General features: G+C 36.1%; 1 protein-coding gene across 1 annotated transcript in view; it reads left to right on the top strand.

The window, feature by feature from the left end:
* LOC139117653 (serine-rich adhesin for platelets-like) overlaps nucleotides 1-26,132 on the top strand; it is a 44,745-nt gene that overhangs the window by 3,880 nt on the left and 14,733 nt on the right. Inside the window, exons 6-34 of the mRNA XM_070680894.1 lie at nucleotides 261-443; nucleotides 1,019-1,357; nucleotides 1,882-2,223; nucleotides 2,906-3,085; nucleotides 3,612-3,953; nucleotides 4,480-4,731; nucleotides 5,398-5,736; nucleotides 6,420-6,601; nucleotides 7,288-7,471; nucleotides 8,049-8,387; nucleotides 8,913-9,254; nucleotides 9,781-10,122; nucleotides 10,700-11,038; nucleotides 11,722-11,904; nucleotides 12,429-12,770; nucleotides 13,350-13,688; nucleotides 14,372-14,554; nucleotides 15,237-15,419; nucleotides 15,998-16,336; nucleotides 17,020-17,113; nucleotides 17,725-18,065; nucleotides 18,641-18,978; nucleotides 19,659-19,842; nucleotides 20,365-20,706; nucleotides 21,280-21,617; nucleotides 22,141-22,483; nucleotides 23,060-23,401; nucleotides 23,928-24,269; nucleotides 24,849-25,190. Of these exons, the coding sequence (XP_070536995.1) occupies nucleotides 261-443; nucleotides 1,019-1,357; nucleotides 1,882-2,223; nucleotides 2,906-3,085; nucleotides 3,612-3,953; nucleotides 4,480-4,731; nucleotides 5,398-5,736; nucleotides 6,420-6,601; nucleotides 7,288-7,471; nucleotides 8,049-8,387; nucleotides 8,913-9,254; nucleotides 9,781-10,122; nucleotides 10,700-11,038; nucleotides 11,722-11,904; nucleotides 12,429-12,770; nucleotides 13,350-13,688; nucleotides 14,372-14,554; nucleotides 15,237-15,419; nucleotides 15,998-16,336; nucleotides 17,020-17,113; nucleotides 17,725-18,065; nucleotides 18,641-18,978; nucleotides 19,659-19,842; nucleotides 20,365-20,706; nucleotides 21,280-21,617; nucleotides 22,141-22,483; nucleotides 23,060-23,401; nucleotides 23,928-24,269; nucleotides 24,849-25,190 (8,280 nt within the window). The remainder of the gene's footprint in view (nucleotides 1-260; nucleotides 444-1,018; nucleotides 1,358-1,881; nucleotides 2,224-2,905; nucleotides 3,086-3,611; nucleotides 3,954-4,479; nucleotides 4,732-5,397; nucleotides 5,737-6,419; nucleotides 6,602-7,287; nucleotides 7,472-8,048; nucleotides 8,388-8,912; nucleotides 9,255-9,780; nucleotides 10,123-10,699; nucleotides 11,039-11,721; nucleotides 11,905-12,428; nucleotides 12,771-13,349; nucleotides 13,689-14,371; nucleotides 14,555-15,236; nucleotides 15,420-15,997; nucleotides 16,337-17,019; nucleotides 17,114-17,724; nucleotides 18,066-18,640; nucleotides 18,979-19,658; nucleotides 19,843-20,364; nucleotides 20,707-21,279; nucleotides 21,618-22,140; nucleotides 22,484-23,059; nucleotides 23,402-23,927; nucleotides 24,270-24,848; nucleotides 25,191-26,132) is intronic.

The following is a 26,132-nucleotide window of genomic DNA, read 5'->3' as shown; positions in this document are numbered from 1 at the left end:
AATAAATTATATGGACAAACTGTGTTTGTCGAAAAACAGAAAATCTACAGAGATTTAGACTTAAATCAACACAATTAAAAATATCCTTTTTAATATTTGTAGATCGATCAGGAAAAGAGTCGACACCAGCAACAATTGACTCAGATCGAAGCACAACAGGCGCAGCGGAACATCCTATTACATCCTCTGTCGAGAAATTTTCCTCCACGCCGAAAGCTGATTTAGAGACGGATAAAACACTTCCGTTATCCTACACAAAGGAAACGCCTATATCTACACCCGCAAAGGCCACAGACATCACAGATTTGTCCCAAGGATTCACACTTCCCAGACATCGTCGGAACCTTTGTCAGGTGTGACGCCTGTATCTACTTCCCAAAGATCATCACCTGTTCCAGTTGGAAAAACCTCCGGAATGCCAGAAACTACTTCTGATCACACTGGTATGTTATTTGTAGGCTAATATTCCAGATATTCTAATATTACGTGAACAAACACCATTCATAGATATGTTATGCAATTGATGTGCACGTTGCATATTTTGTGTATTTTGTTGCTTATGAATATCCACTTACCAATTTACAAATGAGATAAAAGATGGAGAATGATTAGAATTTCACATGGCGTTGAATTTATACCAAAAATGTAATATAATTATAAGGAAAACAAAACTTTGTTCTCTGTTCTAATCGGAAAGACATCTAGATAGCAAAAACAACTCACTCACAAACTGGTACGAAAAAGTGTCTTGATATTTGTAACGCTAACCTGGTGCACAATATTCCTGATATTTTAATAAACTCAAGATACACGATGCAAGAAACCCTACCAACGCTAAATTCTATTATTGTCAAACTCTTTGATTGCAAATATGTAGATTGTTGATATTGAAAAGAAACAAAATATGGACAATGCAATAACAATTATAAGGACAAAACGTCTTTGTCAATGATAAAGAAAATCTACTGACACTTAGATTTAGATCACACAATTAAAAAATTCATCTTTATATTTGCAGACCGATCAGGAAAAGAGTCGACACCAGCAACAATTGACTCGGAACGAAGCACAACAAGCGCAGCGGACCATCCACTTACATCCTCTGTTAGGAAATCTTCATCCACTCCGAAAGCCGATTTAGAGACGGATAAAACACAACCGTCATCCTACACAAAGGAAACGCCTATATCTACACCCGCAAAGGCCACAGACATCACAGATTTGTCCCAAGCAATTCACACTTCCCAGACATCGACGGCACCTTTGTCAGGTGTGACGCCTGTCTCTGCTACCCAAAGATCACCTGTTCCAGTGGGAAAAACATCCGGAATACCACAAACTACTTCTGCTCTCACTGGTAAGTTATTTTAAGGCTAATATTCGACATACTTTAATATTACAGGAAAAAACAACACGCACCAACATGTAATGTAATTGATGTTTGCGTTGCATATTTTGTGTATTTTGTTACTTAGGATATAGATTTACCAATTTACACATGAGAGAAATGTACCGAAATAAGTACGACAAATTTTTGTTCTCTCTGTTTCAGTCAGAAAGACATCTAGAAAGCAAGAAACAGCTCACTCACACACTAGTACGAAAAAGTGTCTTGATATTTTTATACGCTTACTTCACACATAATTTTCCAGATATTTTAATATTAACTCAAGAAATACGATACAAGAAACACTAACAATGCTAAATTCAATGTCATATGAATCTTCATTGCAAATATTTATATTGTTTATATTCCAAGCATCAAAATATCGAATATGCAATAAATTATATGGACAAACTGTGTTTGTCGAAAAACAGAAAATCTACAGAGATTTAGATTTAAATCAACACAATTAAAAATATCCTTTTTAATATTTGTAGATCGATCAGGAAAAGAGTCGACACCAGCAACAATTGACTCAGATCGAAGCACAACAGGCGCAGCGGAACATCCTATTACATCCTCTGTCGAGAAATTTTCCTCCACGCCGAAAGCTGATTTAGAGACGGATAAAACACTTCCGTTATCCTACACAAAGGAAACGCCTATATCTACACCCGCAAAGGCCACAGACATCACAGACTTGTCCCAAGCAATTCACACTTCTCCGACATCGACGGCACCTTTGTCAGGTGTGACGCCTGTCTCTGCTACCCAAAGATCATCACCTGTTCCAGTGGGAAAAACATCCGGAATACCACAAACTACTTCTGCTCTCACTGGTAAGTTATTTTAAGGCTAATATTGGACATGCTTTAATATTACAGGAACAAACAACACGCACCAACATGTAATGTAATTGATGTTTGCGTTGCATATTTTGTGTATTTTGTTACTTAGGAATATAGATTTACCATTGACACATGAGAGAAATGTACCGAAATAAGTACGACAAATTTTTGTTCTCTCTGTTTCAGTCAGAAAGACATCTAGAAAGCAAGAAACAGCTCACTCACACACTAGTACGAAAAAGTGTCTGATATTTTTATACGCTTACTTCACACATAATTTTCCAGATATTTTAATATTAACTCAAGAAATACGATACAAGAAACACTAACAATGCTAAATTCAATGTCATATGAATCTTCATTGCAAATATTTATATTGTTTATATTCCAAAGCATCAAAATATCGAATATGCAATAAATTATATGGACAAACTGTGTTTGTCGAAAAACAGAAAATCTACAGAGATTTAGATTTAAATCAACACAATTAAAAATATCCTTTTTAATATTTGTAGATCGATCAGGAAAAGAGTCGACACCAGCAACAATTGACTCAGATCGAAGCACAACAAGCGCAGCGGACCATCCACTTACATCCTCTGTTAGGAAATCTTCATCCACTCCGAAAGCCGATTTAGAGACGGATAAAACACAACCGTCATCCTACACAAAGGAAACGCCTATATCTACACCGCAAAGGCCACAGACATCACAGATTTGTCCCAAGCAATTCACACTTCCCAGACATCGACGGCACCTTTGTCAGGTGTGACGCCTGTCTCTGCTACCCAAAGATCACCTGTTCCAGTGGGAAAAACATCCGGAATACCACAAACTACTTCTGCTCTCACTGGTAAGTTATTTTAAGGCTAATATTCGACATACTTTAATATTACAGGAAAAAACAACACGCACCAACATGTAATGTAATTGATGTTTGCGTTGCATATTTTGTGTATTTTGTTACTTAGGAATATAGATTTACCAATTTACACATGAGAGAAATGTACCGAAATAAGTACGACAAATTTTTGTTCTCTCTGTTTCAGTCAGAAAGACATCTAGAAAGCAAGAAACAGCTCACTCACACACTAGTACGAAAAAGTGTCTTGATATTTTTATACGCTTACTTCACACATAATTTTCCAGATATTTTAATATTAACTCAAGAAATACGATACAAGAAACACTAACAATGCTAAATTCAATGTCATATGAATCTTCATTGCAAATATTTATATTGTTTATATTCCAAAGCATCAAAATATCGAATATGCAATAAATTATATGGACAAACTGTGTTTGTCGAAAAAAAGAAAATCTACAGAGATTTAGATTTAAATCAACACAATTAAAAATATCCTTTTTAATATTTGTAGATCGATCAGGAAAAGAGTCGACACCAGCAACAATTGACTCAGATCGAAGCACAACAGGCGCAGCGGAACATCCTATTACATCCTCTGTCGAGAAATTTTCCTCCACGCCGAAAGCTGATTTAGAGACGGATAAAACACTTCCGTTATCCTACACAAAGGAAACGCCTATATCTACACCCGCAAAGGCCACAGACATCACAGACTTGTCCCAAGCAATTCACACTTCTCCGACATCGACGGCACCTTTGTCAGGTGTGACGCCTGTCTCTGCTACCCAAAGATCATCACCTGTTCCAGTGGGAAAAACATCCGGAATACCACAAACTACTTCTGCTCTCACTGGTAAGTAATTTTAAGGCTAATATTGGACATGCTTTAATATTACAGGAACAAACAACACGCACCAACATGTAATGTAATTGATGTTTGCGTTGCATATTTTGTGTATTTTGTTACTTAGGAATATAGATTTACCAATTGACACATGAGAGAAATGTACCGAAATAAGTACGACAAATTTTTGTTCTCTCTGTTTCAGTCAGAAAGACATCTAGAAAGCAAGAAACAGCTCACTCACACACTAGTACGAAAAAGTGTCTTGATATTTTTATACGCTTACTTCACACATAATTTTCCAGATATTTTAATATTAACTCAAGAAATACGATACAAGAAACACTAACAATGCTAAATTCAATGTCATATGAATCTTCATTGCAAATATTTATATTGTTTATATTCCAAAGCATCAAAATATCGAATATGCAATAAATTATATGGACAAACTGTGTTTGTCGAAAAACAGAAAATCTACAGAGATTTAGATTTAAATCAACACAATTAAAAATATCCTTTTTAATATTTGTAGATCGATCAGGAAAAGAGTCGACACCAGCAACAATTGACTCTGATCGAAGCACAACAGGCGCAGCGGAACATCCTATTACATCCTCTGTCGAGAAATTTTCCTCCACGCCGAAAGCTGATTTAGAGACGGATAAAACACTTCCGTTATCCTACACAAAGGAAACGCCTATATCTACACCCGCAAAGGCCACAGACATCACAGATTTGTCCCAAGGAATTCACACTTCCCAGACATCGTCGGAACCTTTGTCAGGTGTGACGCCTGTATCTACTTCCCAAAGATCATCACCTGTTCCAGTTGGAAAACCTCCGGAATGCCAGAAACTACTTCTGATCACACTGGTATGTTATTTGTAGGCTAATATTCCAGATATTCTAATATTACGTGAACAAACACCATTCATAAATATGTTATGCAATTGATGTGCACGTTGCATATTTTGTGTATTTTGTTGCTTATGAATATCCACTTACCATTTACAAATGAGATAAAAGATGGAGAATGATTAGAATTTCAACATGGCGTTGAATATATACCAAAAATGTAATATAATTATAAGGAAAACAAAACTTTGTTCTCTGTTCTAATCGGAAAGACATCTAGATAGCAAAAACAACTCACTCACAAACTGGTACGAAAAAGTGTCTTGATATTTGTAACGCTAACCTGGTGCACAATATTCCTGATATTTTAATGTAAACTCAAGATACACGATGCAAGAAACCCTACCAACGCTAAATTCTATTATTGTCAAACTCTTTGATTGCAAATATGTAGATTGTTGATATTGAAAAGAAACAAATATGGACAATGCAATAACAATTATAAGGACAAAACGTCTTTGTCAATGATAAAGAAAATCTACTGACACTTAGATTTAGATCACACAATTAAAAATATTCATCTTTATATTTGCAGACCGATCAGGAAAAGAGTCGACACCAGCAACAATTGACTCGGAACGAAGCACAACAAGCGCAGCGGACCATCCACTTACATCCTCTGTTAGGAAATCTTCATCCACTCCGAAAGCCGATTTAGAGACGGATAAAACACAACCGTCATCCTACACAAAGGAAACGCCTATATCTACACCCGCAAAGGCCACAGACATCACAGATTTGTCCCAAGCAATTCACACTTCCCAGACATCGACGGCACCTTTGTCAGGTGTGACGCCTGTCTCTGCTACCCAAAGATCACCTGTTCCAGTGGGAAAAACATCCGGAATACCACAAACTACTTCTGCTCTCACTGGTAAGTTATTTTAAGGCTAATATTCGACATACTTTAATATTACAGGAAAAACAACACGCACCAACATGTAATGTAATTGATGTTTGCGTTGCATATTTTGTGTATTTTGTTACTTAGGAATATAGATTTACCAATTTACACATGAGAGAAATGTACCGAAATAAGTACGACAAATTTTTGTTCTCTCTGTTTCAGTCAGAAAGACATCTAGAAAGCAAGAAACAGCTCACTCACACACTAGTACGAAAAAGTGTCTTGATATTTTTTACGCTTACTTCACACATAATTTTCCAGATATTTTAATATTAACTCAAGAAATACGATACAAGAAACACTAACAATGCTAAATTCAATGTCATATGAATCTTCATTGCAAATATTTATATTGTTTATATTCCAAAGCATCAAAATATCGAATATGCAATAAATTATATGGACAAACTGTGTTTGTCGAAAAAAAGAAAATCTACAGAGATTTAGATTTAAATCAACACAATTAAAAATATCCTTTTTAATATTTGTAGATCGATCAGGAAAAGAGTCGACACCAGCAACAATTGACTCAGATCGAAGCACAACAGGCGCAGCGGAACATCCTATTACATCCTCTGTCGAGAAATTTTCCTCCCACGCCGAAAGCTGATTTAGAGACGGATAAAACACTTCCGTTATCCTACACAAAGGAAACGCCTATATCTACACCCGCAAAGGCCACAGACATCACAGACTTGTCCCAAGCAATTCACACTTCTCCGACATCGACGGCACCTTTGTCAGGTGTGACGCCTGTCTCTGCTACCCAAAGATCATCACCTGTTCAGTGGGAAAACATCCGGAATACCACAAACTACTTCTGCTCTCACTGGTAAGTTATTTTAAGGCTAATATTGGACATGCTTTAATATTACAGGAACAAACAACACGCACCAACATGTAATGTAATTGATGTTTGCGTTGCATATTTTGTGTATTTTGTTACTTAGGAATATAGATTTACCAATTGACACATGAGAGAAATGTACCGAAATAAGTACGACAAATTTTTGTTCTCTCTGTTTCAGTCAGAAAGACATCTAGAAAGCAAGAAACAGCTCACTCACACACTAGTACGAAAAAGTGTCTTGATATTTTTATACGCTTACTTCACACATAATTTTCCAGATATTTTAATATTAACTCAAGAAATACGATACAAGAAACACTAACAATGCTAAATTCAATGTCATATGAATCTTCATTGCAAATATTTATATTGTTTATATTCCAAAGCATCAAAATATCGAATATGCAATAAATTATATGGACAAACTGTGTTTGTCGAAAAACAGAAAATCTACAGAGATTTAGATTTAAATCAACACAATTAAAAATACCTTTTTAATATTTGTAGATCGATCAGGAAAAGAGTCGACACCAGCAACAATTGACTCAGATCGAAGCACAACAGGCGCAGCGGAACATCCTATTACATCCTCTGTCGAGAAATTTTCCTCCACGCCGAAAGCTGATTTAGAGACGGATAAAACACTCCTTCCGTTATCCTACACAAAGGAAACGCCTATATCTACACCCGCAAAGGCCACAGACATCACAGATTTGTCCCAAGGAATTCACACTTCCCAGACATCGTCGGAACCTTTGTCAGGTGTGACGCCTGTATCTACTTCCCAAAGATCATCACCTGTTCCAGTTGGAAAAACCTCCGGAATGCCAGAAACTACTTCTGATCACACTGGTATGTTATTTGTAGGCTAATATTCCAGATATTCTAATATTACGTGAACAAACACCATTCATAAATATGTTATGCAATTGATGTGCACGTTGCATATTTTGTGTATTTTGTTGCTTATGAATATCCACTTACCAATTTACAAATGAGATAAAAGATGGAGAATGATTAGAATTTCAACATGGCGTTGAATTTATACCAAAATGTAATATAATTATAAGGAAAACAAAACTTTGTTCTCTGTTCTAATCGGAAAGACATCTAGATAGCAAAAACAACTCACTCACAAACTGGTACGAAAAAGTGTCTTGATATTTGTAACGCTAACCTGGTGCACAATATTCCTGATATTTTAATGTAAACTCAAGATACACGATGCAAGAAACCCTACCAACGCTAAATTCTATTATTGTCAAACTCTTTGATTGCAAATATGTAGATTGTTGATATTGAAAAGAAACAAATATGGACAATGCAATAACAATTATAAGGACAAAACGTCTTTGTCAATGATAAAGAAAATCTACTGACACTTAGATTTAGATCACACAATTAAAAATATTCATCTTTATATTTGCAGACCGATCAGGAAAAGGGTCGACACCAGCAACAATTGACTCGGATCGAAGCACAACAAGCGCAGCGGACCATCCACTTACATCCTCTGTTAGGAAATCTTCATCCACTCCGAAAGCCGATTTAGAGACGGATAAAACACAACCGTCATCCTACACAAAGGAAACGCCTATATCTACACCTGCAAAGGCCACAGACATCACAGATTCGTCCCAAGCAATTTACGCTTCTCCGACATCGACGGCACCTTTGTCAGGTGTGACGCCTGTCTCTGCTACCCAAAGATCACCTGTTCCAGTGGGAAAAACATCCGGAATACCACAAACTACTTCTGCTCTCACTGGTAAGTTATTTTAAGGCTAATATTCGACATACTTTAATATTACAGGAAAAAACAACACGCACCAACATGTAATGTAATTGATGTTTGCGTTGCATATTTTGTGTATTTTGTTACTTAGGAATATAGATTTACCAATTTACACATGAGAGAAATGTACCGAAATAAGTACGACAAATTTTTGTTCTCTCTGTTTCAGTCAGAAAGACATCTAGAAAGCAAGAAACAGCTCACTCACACACTAGTACGAAAAAGTGTCTTGATATTTTTATACGCTTACTTCACACATAATTTTCCAGATATTTTAATATTAACTCAAGAAATACGATACAAGAAACACTAACAATGCTAAATTCAATGTCATATGAATCTTCATTGCAAATATTTATATTGTTTATATTCCAAAGCATCAAAATATCGAATATGCAATAAATTATATGGACAAACTGTGTTTGTCGAAAAAAGAAAATCTACAGAGATTTAGATTTAAATCAACACAATTAAAAATATCCTTTTTAATATTTGTAGATCGATCAGGAAAAGAGTCGACACCAGCAACAATTGACTCAGATCGAAGCACAACAGGCGCAGCGGAACATCCTATTACATCCTCTGTCGAGAAATTTTCCTCCACGCCGAAAGCTGATTTAGAGACGGATAAAACACTTCCGTTATCCTACACAAAGGAAACGCCTATATCTACACCCGCAAAGGCCACAGACATCACAGACTTGTCCCAAGCAATTCACACTTCTCCGACATCGACGGCACCTTTGTCAGGTGTGACGCCTGTCTCTGCTACCCAAAGATCATCACCTGTTCCAGTGGGAAAAACATCCGGAATACCACAAACTACTTCTGCTCTCACTGGTAAGTTATTTTAAGGCTAATATTGGACATGCTTTAATATTACAGGAACAAACAACACGCACCAACATGTAATGTAATTGATGTTTGCGTTGCATATTTTGTGTATTTTGTTACTTAGGAATATAGATTTACCAATTTACACATGAGAGAAATGTACCGAAATAAGTACGACAAATTTTTGTTCTCTCTGTTTCAGTCAGAAAGACATCTAGAAAGCAAGAAACAGCTCACTCACACACTAGTACGAAAAAAGTGTCTTGATATTTTTATACGCTTACTTCACACATAATTTTCCAGATATTTTAATATTAACTCAAGAAATACGATACAAGAAACACTAACAATGCTAAATTCAATGTCATATGAATCTTCATTGCAAATATTTATATTGTTTATATTCCAAGCATCAAAATATCGAATATGCAATAAATTATATGGACAAACTGTGTTTGTCGAAAAACAGAAAATCTACAGAGATTTAGATTTAAATCAACACAATTAAAAATATCCTTTTTAATATTTGTAGATCGATCAGGAAAAGAGTCGACACCAGCAACAATTGACTCAGATCGAAGCACAACAGGCGCAGCGGAACATCCTATTACATCCTCTGTCGAGAAATTTTCCTCCACGCCGAAAGCTGATTTAGAGACGGATAAAACACTTCCGTTATCCTACACAAAGGAAACGCCTATATCTACACCCGCAAAGGCCACAGACATCACAGATTTGTCCCAAGGAATTCACACTTCCCAGACATCGTCGGAACCTTTGTCAGGTGTGACGCCTGTATCTACTTCCCAAAGATCATCACCTGTTCCAGTTGGAAAAACCTCCGGAATGCCAGAAACTACTTCTGATCACACTGGTATGTTATTTGTAGGCTAATATTCCAGATATTCTAATATTACGTGAACAAACACCATTCATAAATATGTTATGCAATTGATGTGCACGTTGCATATTTTGTGTATTTTGTTGCTTATGAATATCCACTTACCAATTTACAAATGAGATAAAAGATGGAGAATGATTAGAATTTCAACATGGCGTTGAATTTATACCAAAAATGTAATATAATTATAAGGAAAACAAAACTTTGTTCTCTGTTCTAATCGGAAAGACATCTAGATAGCAAAAACAACTCACTCACAAACTGGTACGAAAAAGTGTCTTGATATTTGTAACGCTAACCTGGTGCACAATATTCTGATATTTTAATGTAAACTCAAGATACACGATGCAAGAAACCCTACCAACGCTAAATTCTATTATTGTCAAACTCTTTGATTGCAAATATGTAGATTGTTGATATTGAAAAGAAACAAATATGGACAATGCAATAACAATTATAAGGACAAAACGTCTTTGTCAATGATAAAGAAAATCTACTGACACTTAGATTTAGATCACACAATTAAAAATATTCATCTTTATATTTGCAGACCGATCAGGAAAAGGGTCGACACCAGCAACAATTGACTCGGAACGAAGCACAACAAGCGCAGCGGACCATCCACTTACATCCTCTGTTAGGAAATCTTCATCCACTCCGAAAGCCGATTTAGAGACGGATAAAACACAACCGTCATCCTACACAAAGGAAACGCCTATATCTACACCCGCAAAGGCCACAGACATCACAGATTTGTCCCAAGCAATTCACACTTCCCAGACATCGACGGCACCTTTGTCAGGTGTGACGCCTGTCTCTGCTACCCAAAGATCACCTGTTCCAGTGGGAAAAACATCCGGAATACCACAAACTACTTCTGCTCTCACTGGTAAGTTATTTTAAGGCTAATATTCGACATACTTTAATATTACAGGAAAAAACAACACGCACCAACATGTAATGTAATTGATGTTTGCGTTGCATATTTTGTGTATTTTGTTACTTAGGAATATAGATTTACCAATTTACACATGAGAGAAATGTACCGAAATAAGTACGACAAATTTTTGTTCTCTCTGTTTCAGTCAGAAAGACATCTAGAAAGCAAGAAACAGCTCACTCACACACTAGTACGAAAAAGTGTCTTGATATTTTTATACGCTTACTTCACACATAATTTTCCAGATATTTTAATATTAACTCAAGAAATACGATACAAGAAACACTAACAATGCTAAATTCAATGTCATATGAATCTTCATTGCAAATATTTATATTGTTTATATTCCAAAGCATCAAATATCGAATATGCAATAAATTATATGGACAAACTGTGTTTGTCGAAAAAAAGAAAATCTACAGAGATTTAGATTTAAATCAACACAATTAAAAATATCCTTTTTAATATTTGTAGATCGATCAGGAAAAGAGTCGACACCAGCAACAATTGACTCAGATCGAAGCACAACAGGCGCAGCGGAACATCCTATTACATCCTCTGTCGAGAAATTTTCCTCCACGCCGAAAGCTGATTTAGAGACGGATAAAACACTTCCGTTATCCTACACAAAGGAAACGCCTATATCTACACCCGCAAAGGCCACAGACATCACAGACTTGTCCCAAGCAATTCACACTTCTCCGACATCGACGGCACCTTTGTCAGGTGTGACGCCTGTCTCTGCTACCCAAAGATCATCACCTGTTCCAGTGGGAAAACATCCGGAATACCACAAACTACTTCTGCTCTCACTGGTAAGTTATTTTAAGGCTAATATTGGACATGCTTTAATATTACAGGAACAAACAACACGCACCAACATGTAATGTAATTGATGTTTGCGTTGCATATTTTGTGTATTTTGTTACTTAGGAATATAGATTTACCAATTTACACATGAGAGAAATGTACCGAAATAAGTACGACAAATTTTTGTTCTCTCTGTTTCAGTCAGAAAGACATCTAGAAAGCAAGAAACAGCTCACTCACACACTAGTACGAAAAAGTGTCTTGATATTTTTATACGCTTACTTCACACATAATTTTCCAGATATTTTAATATTAACTCAAGAAATACGATACAAGAAACACTAACAATGCTAAATTCAATGTCATATGAATCTTCATTGCAAATATTTATATTGTTTATATTCCAAAGCATCAAATATCGAATATGCAATAAATTATATGGACAAACTGTGTTTGTCGAAAACAGAAAATCTACAGAGATTTAGATTTAAATCAACACAATTAAAAATATCCTTTTTAATATTTGTAGATCGATCAGGAAAAGAGTCGACACCAGCAACAATTGACTCAGATCGAAGCACAACAGGCGCAGCGGAACATCCTATTACATCCTCTGTCGAGAAATTTTCCTCCACGCCGAAAGCTGATTTAGAGACGGATAAAACACTTCCGTTATCCTACACAAAGGAAACGCCTATATCTACACCCGCAAAGGCCACAGACATCACAGATTTGTCCCAAGGAATTCACACTTCCCAGACATCGTCGGAACCTTTGTCAGGTGTGACGCCTGTATCTACTTCCCAAAGATCATCACCTGTTCCAGTTGGAAAAACCTCCGGAATGCCAGAAACTACTTCTGATCACACTGGTATGTTATTTGTAGGCTAATATTCCAGATATTCTAATATTACGTGAACAAACACCATTCATAAATATGTTATGCAATTGATGTGCACGTTGCATATTTTGTGTATTTTGTTGCTTATGAATATCCACTTACCAATTTACAAATGAGATAAAAGATGGAGAATGATTAGAATTTCAACATGGCGTTGAATTTATACCAAAAATGTAATATAATTATAAGGAAAACAAAACTTTGTTCTCTGTTCTAATCGGAAAGACATCTAGATAGCAAAAACAACTCACTCACAAACTGGTACGAAAAAGTGTCTTGATATTTGTAACGCTAACCTGGTGCACAATATTCCTGATATTTTAATGTAAACTCAAGATACACGATGCAAGAAACCCTACCAACGCTAAATTCTATTATTGTCAAACTCTTTGATTGCAAATATGTAGATTGTTGATATTGAAAAGAAACAAAATATGGACAATGCAATAACAATTATAAGGACAAACCGTCTTTGTCAATGATAAAGAAAATCTACTGACACTTAGATTTAGATCACACAATTAAAAATATTCATCTTTATATTTGCAGACCGATCAGGAAAAGGGTCGACACCAGCAACAATTGACTCGGAACGAAGCACAACAAGCGCAGCGGACCATCCACTTACATCCTCTGTTAGGAAATCTTCATCCACTCCGAAAGCCGATTTAGAGACGGATAAAACACAACCGTCATCCTACACAAAGGAAACGCCTATATCTACACCCGCAAAGGCCACAGACATCACAGATTTGTCCCAAGCAATTCACACTTCCCAGACATCGACGGCACCTTTGTCAGGTGTGACGCCTGTCTCTGCTACCCAAAGATCACCTGTTCCAGTGGGAAAAACATCCGGAATACCACAAACTACTTCTGCTCTCACTGGTAAGTTATTTTAAGGCTAATATTCGACATACTTTAATATTACAGGAAAAAACAACACGCACCAACATGTAATGTAATTGATGTTTGCGTTGCATATTTTGTGTATTTTGTTACTTAGGAATATAGATTTACCAATTTACACATGAGAGAAATGTACCGAAATAAGTACGACAAATTTTTGTTCTCTCTGTTTCAGTCAGAAAGACATCTAGAAAGCAAGAAACAGCTCACTCACACACTAGTACGAAAAAGTGTCTTGATATTTTTATACGCTTACTTCACACATAATTTTCCAGATATTTTAATATTAACTCAAGAAATACGATACAAGAAACACTAACAATGCTAAATTCAATGTCATATGAATCTTCATTGCAAATATTTATATTGTTTATATTCCAAAGCATCAAAATATCGAATATGCAATAAATTATATGGACAAACTGTGTTTGTCGAAAAACAGAAAATCTACAGAGATTTAGATTTAAATCAACACAATTAAAAATATCCTTTTTAATATTTGTAGATCGATCAGGAAAAGAGTCGACACCAGCAACAATTGACTCAGATCGAAGCACAACAGGCGCAGCGGAACATCCTATTACATCCTCTGTCGAGAAATTTCCTCCACGCCGAAAGCTGATTTAGAGACGGATAAAACACTTCCGTTATCCTACACAAAGGAAACGCCTATATCTACCCCGCAAAGGCCACAGACATCACAGACTTGTCCCAAGCAATTCACACTTCTCCGACATCGACGGCACCTTTGTCAGGTGTGACGCCTGTCTCTGCTACCCAAAGATCATCACCTGTTCCAGTGGGAAAAACATCCGGAATACCACAAACTACTTCTGCTCTCACTGGTAAGTTATTTTAAGGCTAATATTGGACATGCTTTAATATTACAGGAACAAACAACACGCACCAACATGTAATGTAATTGATGTTTGCGTTGCATATTTTGTGTATTTTGTTACTTAGGAATATAGATTTACCAATTTACACATGAGAGAAATGTACCGAAATAAGTACGACAAATTTTTGTTCTCTCTGTTTCAGTCAGAAAGACATCTAGAAAGCAAGAAACAGCTCACTCACACACTAGTACGAAAAAGTGTCTTGATATTTTTATACGCTTACTTCACACATAATTTTCCAGATATTTTAATATTAACTCAAGAAATACGATACAAGAAACACTAACAATGCTAAATTCAATGTCATATGAATCTTCATTGCAAATATTTATATTGTTTATATTCCAAAGCATCAAAATATCGAATATGCAATAAATTATATGGACAAACTGTGTTTGTCGAAAACAGAAAATCTACAGAGATTTAGATTTAAATCAACACAATTAAAATATCCTTTTTAATATTTGTAGATCGATCAGGAAAAGAGTCGACACCAGCAACAATTGACTCAGATCGAAGCACAACAGGCGCAGCGGAACATCCTATTACATCCTCTGTCGAGAAATTTTCCTCCACGCCGAAAGCTGATTTAGAGACGGATAAAACACTTCCGTTATCCTACACAAAGGAAACGCCTATATCTACACCCGCAAAGGCCACAGACATCACAGATTTGTCCCAAGGAATTCACACTTCCCAGACATCGTCGGAACTTTGTCAGGTGTGACGCCTGTATCTACTTCCCAAAGATCATCACCTGTTCCAGTTGGAAAAACCTCCGGAATGCCAGAAACTACTTCTGATCACACTGGTATGTTATTGTAGGCTAATATTCCAGATATTCTAATATTACGTGAACAAACACCATTCATAAATATGTTATGCAATTGATGTGCACGTTGCATATTTTGTGTATTTTGTTGCTTATGAATATCCACTTACCAATTTACAAATGAGATAAAAGATGGAGAATGATTAGAATTTCAACATGGCGTTGAATTTATACCAAAAATGTAATATAATTATAAGGAAAACAAAACTTTGTTCTCTGTTCTAATCGGAAAGACATCTAGTAGCAAAAACAACTCACTCACAAACTGGTACGAAAAAGTGTCTTGATATTTGTAACGCTAACCTGGTGCACAATATTCCTGATATTTTAATGTAAACTCAAGATACACGATGCAAGAAACCCTACCAACGCTAAATTCTATTATTGTCAAACTCTTTGATTGCAAATATGTAGATTGTTGATATTGAAAAGAAACAAAATATGGACAATGCAATAACAATTATAAGGACAAAACGTCTTTGTCAATGATAAAGAAAAATCTACTGACACTTAGATTTAGATCACACAATTAAAAATATTCATCTTTATATTTGCAGACCGATCAGGAAAAGGGTCGACACCAGCAACAATTGACTCGGATCGAAGCACAACAAGCGCAGCGGACCATCCACTTACATCCTCTGTTAGGAAATCTTCATCCACTCCGAAAGCCGATTTAGAGACGGATAAAACACAACCGTCATCCTACACAAAGGAAACGCCTATATCTACACCTGCAAAGGCCACAGACATCACAGATTCGTCCCAAGCAATTTACACTTCTCCGACATCGACGGCACCTTTGTCAGGTGTGACGCCTGTCTCTGCTACCCAAAGATCACCTGTTCCAGTGGGAAAAACATCCGGAATACCACAAACTACTTCTGCTCTCACTGGTAAGTTATTTTAAGGCTAATATTCGACATACTTTAATATTACAGGAAAAAACAACACGCACCAACATGTAATGTAATTGATGTTTGCGTTGCATATTTTGTGTATTTTGTTACTTAGGAATATAGATTTACCAATTTACACATGAGAGAAATGTACCGAAATAAGTACGACAAATTTTTGTTCTCTCTGTTTCAGTCAGAAAGACATCTAGAAAGCAAGAAACAGCTCACTCACACACTAGTACGAAAAAGTGTCTTGATATTTTTATACGCTTACTTCACACATAATTTTCCAGATATTTTAATATTAACTCAAGAAATACGATACAAGAAACACTAACAATGCTAAATTCAATGTCATATGAATCTTCATTGCAAATATTTATATTGTTTATATTCCAAAGCATCAAAATATCGAATATGCAATAAATTATATGGACAAACTGTGTTTGTCGAAAAACAGAAAATCTACAGAGATTTAGATTTAAATCAACACAATTAAAAATATCCTTTTTAATATTTGTAGATCGATCAGGAAAAGAGTCGACACCAGCAACAATTGACTCAGATCGAAGCACAACAGGCGCAGCGGAACATCCTATTACATCCTCTGTCGAGAAATTTCCTCCACGCCGAAAGCTGATTTAGAGACGGATAAAACACTTCCGTTATCCTACACAAAGGAAACGCCTATATCTACACCCGCAAAGGCCACAGACATCACAGACTTGTCCCAAGCAATTCACACTTCTCCGACATCGACGGCACCTTTGTCAGGTGTGACGCCTGTCTCTGCTACCCAAAGATCATCACCTGTTCCAGTGGGAAAACATCCGGAATACCACAAACTACTTCTGCTCTCACTGGTAAGTTATTTTAAGGCTAATATTGGACATGCTTTAATACTACAGGAACAAACAACACGCACCAACATGTAATGTAATTGATGTTTGCGTTGCATATTTTGTGTATTTTGTTACTTAGGAATATAGATTTACCATTTACACATGAGAGAAATGTACCGAAATAAGTACGACAAATTTTTGTTCTCTCTGTTTCAGTCAGAAAGACATCTAGAAAGCAAGAAACAGCTCACTCACACACTAGTACGAAAAAGTGTCTTGATATTTTTATACGCTTACTTCACACATAATTTTCCAGATATTTTAATATTAACTCAAGAAATACGATACAAGAAACACTAACAATGCTAAATTCAATGTCATATGAATCTTCATTGCAAATATTTATATTGTTTATATTCCAAAGCATCAAAATATCGAATATGCAATAATTATATGGACAAACTGTGTTTGTCGAAAACAGAAAATCTACAGAGATTTAGATTTAAATCAACACAATTAAAATATCCTTTTTAATATTTGTAGATCGATCAGGAAAGAGTCGACACCAGCAACAATTGACTCAGATCGAAGCACAACAGGCGCAGCGGAACATCCTATTACATCCTCTGTCGAGAAATTTTCCTCCACGCCGAAAGCTGATTTAGAGACGGATAAAACACTTCCGTTATCCTACACAAAGGAAACGCCTATATCTACACCCGCAAAGGCCACAGACATCACAGATTTGTCCCAAGGAATTCACACTTCCCAGACATCGTCGGAACCTTTGTCAGGTGTGACGCCTGTATCTACTTCCCAAAGATCATCACCTGTTCCAGTTGGAAAAACCTCCGGAATGCCAGAAACTACTTCTGATCACACTGGTATGTTATTTGTAGGCTAATATTCCAGATATTCTAATATTACGTGAACAAACACCATTCATAAATATGTTATGCAATTGATGTGCACGTTGCATATTTTGTGTATTTTGTTGCTTATGAATATCCACTTACCAATTTACAAATGAGATAAAAGATGGAGAATGATTAGAATTTCAACATGGCGTTGAATTTATACCAAAAATGTAATATAATTATAAGGAACAAAACTTTGTTCTCTGTTCTAATCGGAAAGACATCTAGATAGCAAAAACAACTCACTCACAAACTGGTACGAAAAGTGTCTTGATATTTGTAACGCTAACCTGGTGCACAATATTCCTGATATTTTAATGTAAACTCAAGATACACGATGCAAGAAACCCTACCAACGCTAAATTCTATTATTGTCAAACTCTTTGATTGCAAATATGTAGATTGTTGATATTGAAAAGAAACAAAATATGGACAATGCAATAACAATTATAAGGACAAAACGTCTTTGTCAATGATAAAGAAAATCTACTGACACTTAGATTTGATCACACAATTAAAAATATTCATCTTTATATTTGCAGACCGATCAGGAAAAGAGTCGACACCAGCAACAATTGACTCGGAACGAAGCACAACAAGCGCAGCGGACCATCCACTTACATCCTCTGTTAGGAAATCTTCATCCACTCCGAAAGCCGATTTAGAGACGGATAAAACACAACCGTCATCCTACACAAAGGAAACGCCTATATCTACACCCGCAAAGGCCACAGACATCACAGATTTGTCCCAAGCAATTCACACTTCCCAGACATCGACGGCACCTTTGTCAGGTGTGACGCCTGTCTCTGCTACCCAAAGATCACCTGTTCCAGTGGGAAAACATCCGGAATACCACAAACTACTTCTGCTCTCACTGGTAAGTTATTTTAAGGCTAATATTCGACATACTTTAATATTACAGGAAAAACAACACGCACCAACATGTAATGTAATTGATGTTTGCGTTGCATATTTTGTGTATTTTGTTACTTAGGAATATAGATTTACCAATTTACACATGAGAGAAATGTACCGAAATAAGTACGACAAATTTTTGTTCTCTCTGTTTCAGTCAGAAAGACATCTAGAAAGCAAGAAACAGCTCACTCACACACTAGTACGAAAAGTGTCTTGATATTTTTATACGCTTACTTCACACATAATTTTCCAGATATTTAATATTAACTCAAGAAATACGATACAAGAAACACTAACAATGCTAAATTCAATGTCATATGAATCTTCATTGCAAATATTTATATTGTTTATATTCCAAAGCATCAAAATATCGAATATGCAATAAATTATATGGACAAACTGTGTTTGTCGAAAAACAGAAAATCTACAGAGATTTAGATTTAAATCAACACAATTAAAAATATCCTTTTTAATATTTGTAGATCGATCAGGAAAAGAGTCGACACCAGCAACAATTGACTCAGATCGAAGCACAACAGGCGCAGCGGAACATCCTATTACATCCTCTGTCGAGAAATTTTCCTCCACGCCGAAAGCTGATTTAGAGACGGATAAAACACTTCCGTTATCCTACACAAGGAAACGCCTATATCTACACCCGCAAAGGCCACAGACATCACAGACTTGTCCCAAGCAATTCACACTTCTCCGACATCGACGGCACCTTTGTCAGGTGTGACGCCTGTCTCTGCTACCCAAAGATCATCACCTGTTCCAGTGGGAAAAACATCCGGAATACCACAAACTACTTCTGCTCTCACTGGTAAGTTATTTTAAGGCTAATATTGGACATGCTTTAATATTACAGGAACAAACAACACGCACCAACATGTAATGTAATTGATGTTTGCGTTGCATATTTTGTGTATTTTGTTACTTAGAATATAGATTTACCAATTTACACATGAGAGAAATGTACCGAAATAAGTACGACAAATTTTTGTTCTCTCTGTTTCAGTCAGAAAGACATCTAGAAAGCAAAGAACAGCTCACTCACACACTAGTACGAAAAAGTGTCTTGATATTTTTATACGCTTACTTCACACATAATTTTCCAGATATTTTAATATTAACTCAAGAAATACGATACAAGAAACACTAACAATGCTAAATTCAATGTCATATGAATCTTCATTGCAAATATTTATATTGTTTATATTCCAAAGCATCAAAATATCGAATATGCAATAAATTATATGGACAAACTGTGTTTGTCGAAAAACAGAAATCTACAGAGATTAGATTTAAATCAACACAATTAAAAATATCCTTTTAATATTTGTAGATCGATCAGGAAAAGAGTCGACACCAGCAACAATTGACTCAGATCGAAGCACAACAGGCGCAGCGGAACATCCTATTACATCCTCTGTCGAGAAATTTTCCTCCACGCCGAAAGCTGATTTAGAGACGGATAAAACACTTCCGTTATCCTACACAAAGGAAACGCCTATATCTACACCCGCAAAGGCCACAGACATCACAGATTTGTCCCAAGGAATTCACACTTCCCAGACATCGTCGGCACCTTTGTCAGGTGTGACGCCTGTATCTACTTCCCAAAGATCATCACCTGTTCCAGTTGGAAAAACCTCCGGAATGCCAGAAACTACTTCTGATCACACTGGTATGTTATTGTAGGCTAATATTCCAGATATTCTAATATTACGTGAACAAACACCATTCATAAATATGTTATGCAATTGATGTGCACGTTGCATATTTGTGTATTTTGTTGCTTATGAATATCCACTTACCATTTACAAATGAGATAAAAGATGGAGAATGATTAGAATTTCAACATGGCGTTGAATTTATACCAAAAATGTAATAATTATAAGGAAAACAAAACTTTGTTCTCTGTTCTAATCGGAAAGACATCTAGATAGCAAAAACAACTCACTCACAAACTGGTACGAAAAAGTGTCTTGATATTTGTAACGCTAACCTGGTGCACAATATTCCTGATATTTTAATGTAAACTCAAGATACACGATGCAAGAAACCCTACCAACGCTAAATTCTATTATTGTCAAACTCTTTGATTGCAAATATGTAGATTGTTGATATTGAAAAGAAACAAAATATGGACAATGCAATAACAATTATAAGGACAAAACGTCTTTGTCAATGATAAAGAAAATCTACTGACACTTAGATTTAGATCACACAATTAAAATATTCATCTTTATATTTGCAGACCGATCAGGAAAAGAGTCGACACCAGCAACAATTGACTCGGATCGAAGCACAACAAGCGCAGCGGACCATCCACTTACATCCTCTGTTAGGAAATCTTCATCCACTCCGAAAGCCGATTTAGAGACGGATAAAACACAACCGTCATCCTACACAAAGGAAACGCCTATATCTACACCTGCAAAGGCCACAGACATCACAGATTCGTCCCAAGCAATTTACATTTCTCCGACATCGACGGCACCTTTGTCAGGTGTGACGCCTGTCTCTGCTACCCAAAGATCACCTGTTCCAGTGGGAAAAACATCGGAATACCACAAACTACTTCTGCTCTCACTGGTAAGTTATTTTAAGGCTAATATTCGACATACTTTAATATTACAGAAAAAACAACACGCACCAACATGTAATGTAATTGATGTTTGCGTTGCATATTTTGTGTATTTTGTTACTTAGAATATAGATTTACCAATTTACACATGAGAGAAATGTACCGAAATAAGTACGACAAATTTTTGTTCTCTCTGTTTCAGTCAGAAAGACATCTAGAAAGCAAGAAACAGCTCACTCACACACTAGTACGAAAAAGTGTCTTGATATTTTTATACGCTTACTTCACACATAATTTTCCAGATATTTTAATATTAACTCAAGAAATACGATACAAGAAACACTAACAATGCTAAATTCAATGTCATATGAATCTTCATTGCAAATATTTATATTGTTTATATTCCAAAGCATCAAAATATCGAATATGCAATAAATTATATGGACAAACTGTGTTTGTCGAAAAACAGAAATCTACAGAGATTTAGATTTAAATCAACACAATTAAAAATATCCTTTTTAATATTTGTAGATCGATCAGGAAAAGAGTCGACACCAGCAACAATTGACTCAGATCGAAGCACAACAGGCGCAGCGGAACATCCTATTACATCCTCTGTCGAGAAAATTTTCCTCCACGCCGAAAGCTGATTTAGAGACGGATAAAACACTTCCGTTATCCTACACAAAGGAAACGCCTATATCTACACCCGCAAAGGCCACAGACATCACAGATTTGTCCCAAGGAATTCACACTTCCCAGACATCGTCGGAACCTTTGTCAGGTGTGACGCCTGTATCTACTTCCCAAAGATCATCACCTGTTCCAGTTGGAAAAACCTCCGGAATGCCAGAAACTACTTCTGATCACACTGGTATGTTATTTGTAGGCTAATATTCCAGATATTCTAATATTACGTGAACAAACACCATTCATAAATATGTTATGCAATTGATGTGCACGTTGCATATTTTGTGTATTTTGTTGCTTATGAATATCCACTTACCAATTTACAAATGAGATAAAAGATGGAGAATGATTAGAATTTCAACATGGCGTTGAATTTATACCAAAATGTAATATAATTATAAGGAAAACAAAACTTTGTTCTCTGTTCTAATCGGAAAGACATCTAGATAGCAAAAACAACTCACTCACAAACTGGTACGAAAAAGTGTCTTGATATTTGTAACGCTAACCTGGTGCACAATATTCCTGATATTTTAATAAACTCAAGATACACGATGCAAGAAACCCTACCAACGCTAAATTCTATTATTGTCAAACTCTTTGATTGCAAATATGTAGATTGTTGATATTGAAAAGAAACAAAATATGGACAATGCAATAACATTTATAAGGACAAAACGTCTTTGTCAATGATAAAGAAAATCTACTGACACTTAGATTTAGATCACACAATTAAAAATATTCATCTTTATATTTGCAGACCGATCAGGAAAAGAGTCGACACCAGCAACAATTGACTCGGAACGAAGCACAACAAGCGCAGCGGACCATCCACTTACATCCTCTGTTAGGAAATCTTCATCCACTCCGAAAGCCGATTTAGAGACGGATAAAACACAACCGTCATCCTACACAAAGGAAACGCCTATATCTACACCCGCAAAGGCCACAGACATCACAGACTTGTCCCAAGCAATTCACACTTCCCAGACATCGACGGCACCTTTGTCAGGTGTGACGCCTGTCTCTGCTACCCAAAGATCATCACCTGTTCCAGTGGGAAAAACGTCCGGAATACCACAAACTACTTCTGCTCTCACTGGTAAGTTATTTTAAGGCTAATATTGGACATGCTTTAATATTACAGGAACAAACAACACGCAACAACATGTAATGTAATTGATGTTTGCGTTGCATATTTTGTGTATTTTGTTACTTAGGAATATAGATTTACCAATTTACACATGAGAGAAATGTACCGAAATAAGTACGACAAATTTTTGTTCTCTCTGTTTCAGTCAGAAAGACATCTAGAAAGCAAGAAACAGCTCACTCACACACTAGTACGAAAAAGTGTCTTGATATTTTTATACGCTTACTTCACACATAATTTTTCAGATATTTTAATATTAACTCAAGAAATACGATACAAGAAACACTAACAATGCTAAATTCAATGTCATATGAATCTTCATTGCAAATATTTATATTGTTTATATTCCAAAGCATCAAAATATCGAATATGCAATAAATTATATGGACAAACTGTGTTTGTCGAAAAACAGAAAATCTACAGAGATTTAGATTTAAATCAACACAATTAAAAATATCCTTTTTAATATTTGTAGATCGATCAGGAAAAGAGTCGACACCAGCAACAATTGACTCAGATCGAAGCACAACAGGCGCAGCGGAACATCCTATTACATCCTCTGTCGAGAAATTTTCCTCCACGCCGAAAGCTGATTTAGAGACGGATAAAACACTTCCGTTATCCTACACAAAGGAAACGCCTATATCTACACCCGCAAAGGCCACAGACATCACAGATTTGTCCCAAGGAATTCACACTTCCCAGACATCGTCGGAACCTTTGTCAGGTGTGACGCCTGTATCTACTTCCCAAAGATCATCACCTGTTCCAGTTGGAAAAACCTCCGGAATGCCAGAAACTACTTCTGATCACACTGGTATGTTATTTGTAGGCTTATATTCCAGATATTCTAATATTACGTGAACAAACACCATTCATAAATATGTTATGCAATTGATGTGCACGTTGCATATTTTGTGTATTTTGTTGCTTATGAATATCCACTTACCATATTACAAATGAGATAAAAGATGGAGAATGATTAGAATTTCAACATGGCGTTGAATTTATACCAAAAATGTAATATAATTATAAGGAAAACAAAACTTTGTTCTCTGTTCTAATCGGAAAGACATCTAGATAGCAAAAACAACTCACTCACAAACTGGTACGAAAAAGTGTCTTGATATTTGTAACGCTAACCTGGTGCACAATATTCCTGATATTTTAATATAAACTCAAGATACACGATGCAAGAAACCCTACCAACGCTAAATTCTATTATTGTCAAACTCTTTGATTGCAAATATGTAGATTGTTGATATTGAAAAGAAACAAAATATGGACAATGCAATAACAATTATAAGGACAAAACGTCTTTGTCAATGATAAAGAAAATCTACTGACACTTAGATTTAGATCACACAATTAAAAATATTCATCTTTATATTTGCAGACCGATCAGGAAAAGAGTCGACACCAGCAACAATTGACTCGGAACGAAGCACAACAAGCGCAGCGGACCATCCACTTACATCCTCTGTTAGGAAATCTTCATCCACTCCGAAAGCCGATTTAGAGACGGATAAAACACAACCGTCATCCTACACAAAGGAAACGCCTATATCTACACCCGCAAAGGCCACAGACATCACAGACTTGTCCCAAGCAATTCACACTTCCCAGACATCGACGGCACCTTTGTCAGGTGTGACGCCTGTCTCTGCTACCCAAAGATCATCACCTGTTCCAGTGGGAAAAACGTCCGGAATACCACAAACTACTTCTGCTCTCACTGGTAAGTTATTTTAAGGCTAATATTGGACATGCTTTAATATTACAGGAACAAACAACACGCAACAACATGTAATGTAATTGATGTTTGCGTTGCATATTTTGTGTATTTTGTTACTTAGGAATATAGATTTACCAATTTACACATGAGAGAAATGTACCGAAATAAGTACGACAAATTTTTGTTCTCTCTGTTTCAGTCAGAAAGACATCTAGAAAGCAAGAAACAGCTCACTCACACACTAGTACGAAAAAGTGTCTTGATATTTTTATACGCTTACTTCACACATAATTTTTCAGATATTTTAATATTAACTCAAGAAATACGATACAAGAAACACTAACAATGCTAAATTCAATGTCATATGAATCTTCATTGCAAATATTTATATTGTTTATATTCCAAAGCATCAAAATATCGAATATGCAATAAATTATATGGACAAACTGTGTTTGTCGAAAACAGAAAATCTACAGAGATTTAGATTTAAATCAACACAATTAAAAATATCCTTTTTAATATTTGTAGATCGATCAGGAAAAGAGTCGACACCAGCAACAATTGACTCAGATCGAAGCACAACAGGCGCAGCGGAACATCCTATTACATCCTCTGTCGAGAAATTTCCTCCACGCCGAAAGCTGATTTAGAGACGGATAAAACACTTCCGTTTCCTACACAAAGGAAACGCCTATATCTACACCCGCAAAGGCCACAGACATCACAGATTTGTCCCAAGGAATTCACACTTCCCAGACATCGTCGGCACCTTTGTCAGGTGTGACGCCTGTATCTACTTCCCAAAGATCATCACCTGTTCCAGTTGGAAAAACCTCCGGAATGCCAGAAACTACTTCTGATCACACTGGTATGTTATTTGTAGGCTTATATTCCAGATATTCTAATATTACGTGAACAAACACCATTCATAATATGTTATGCAAT

This window comes from Ptychodera flava, chromosome 18 (genome assembly GCF_041260155.1).
Source record: "Ptychodera flava strain L36383 chromosome 18, AS_Pfla_20210202, whole genome shotgun sequence".
In the NCBI taxonomy this organism is placed as follows: Eukaryota; Metazoa; Hemichordata; class Enteropneusta; family Ptychoderidae; genus Ptychodera; species Ptychodera flava.
Note: the sequence above shows the minus strand (reverse complement) of the source record. Positions and strands in the feature narration are given on the sequence as shown.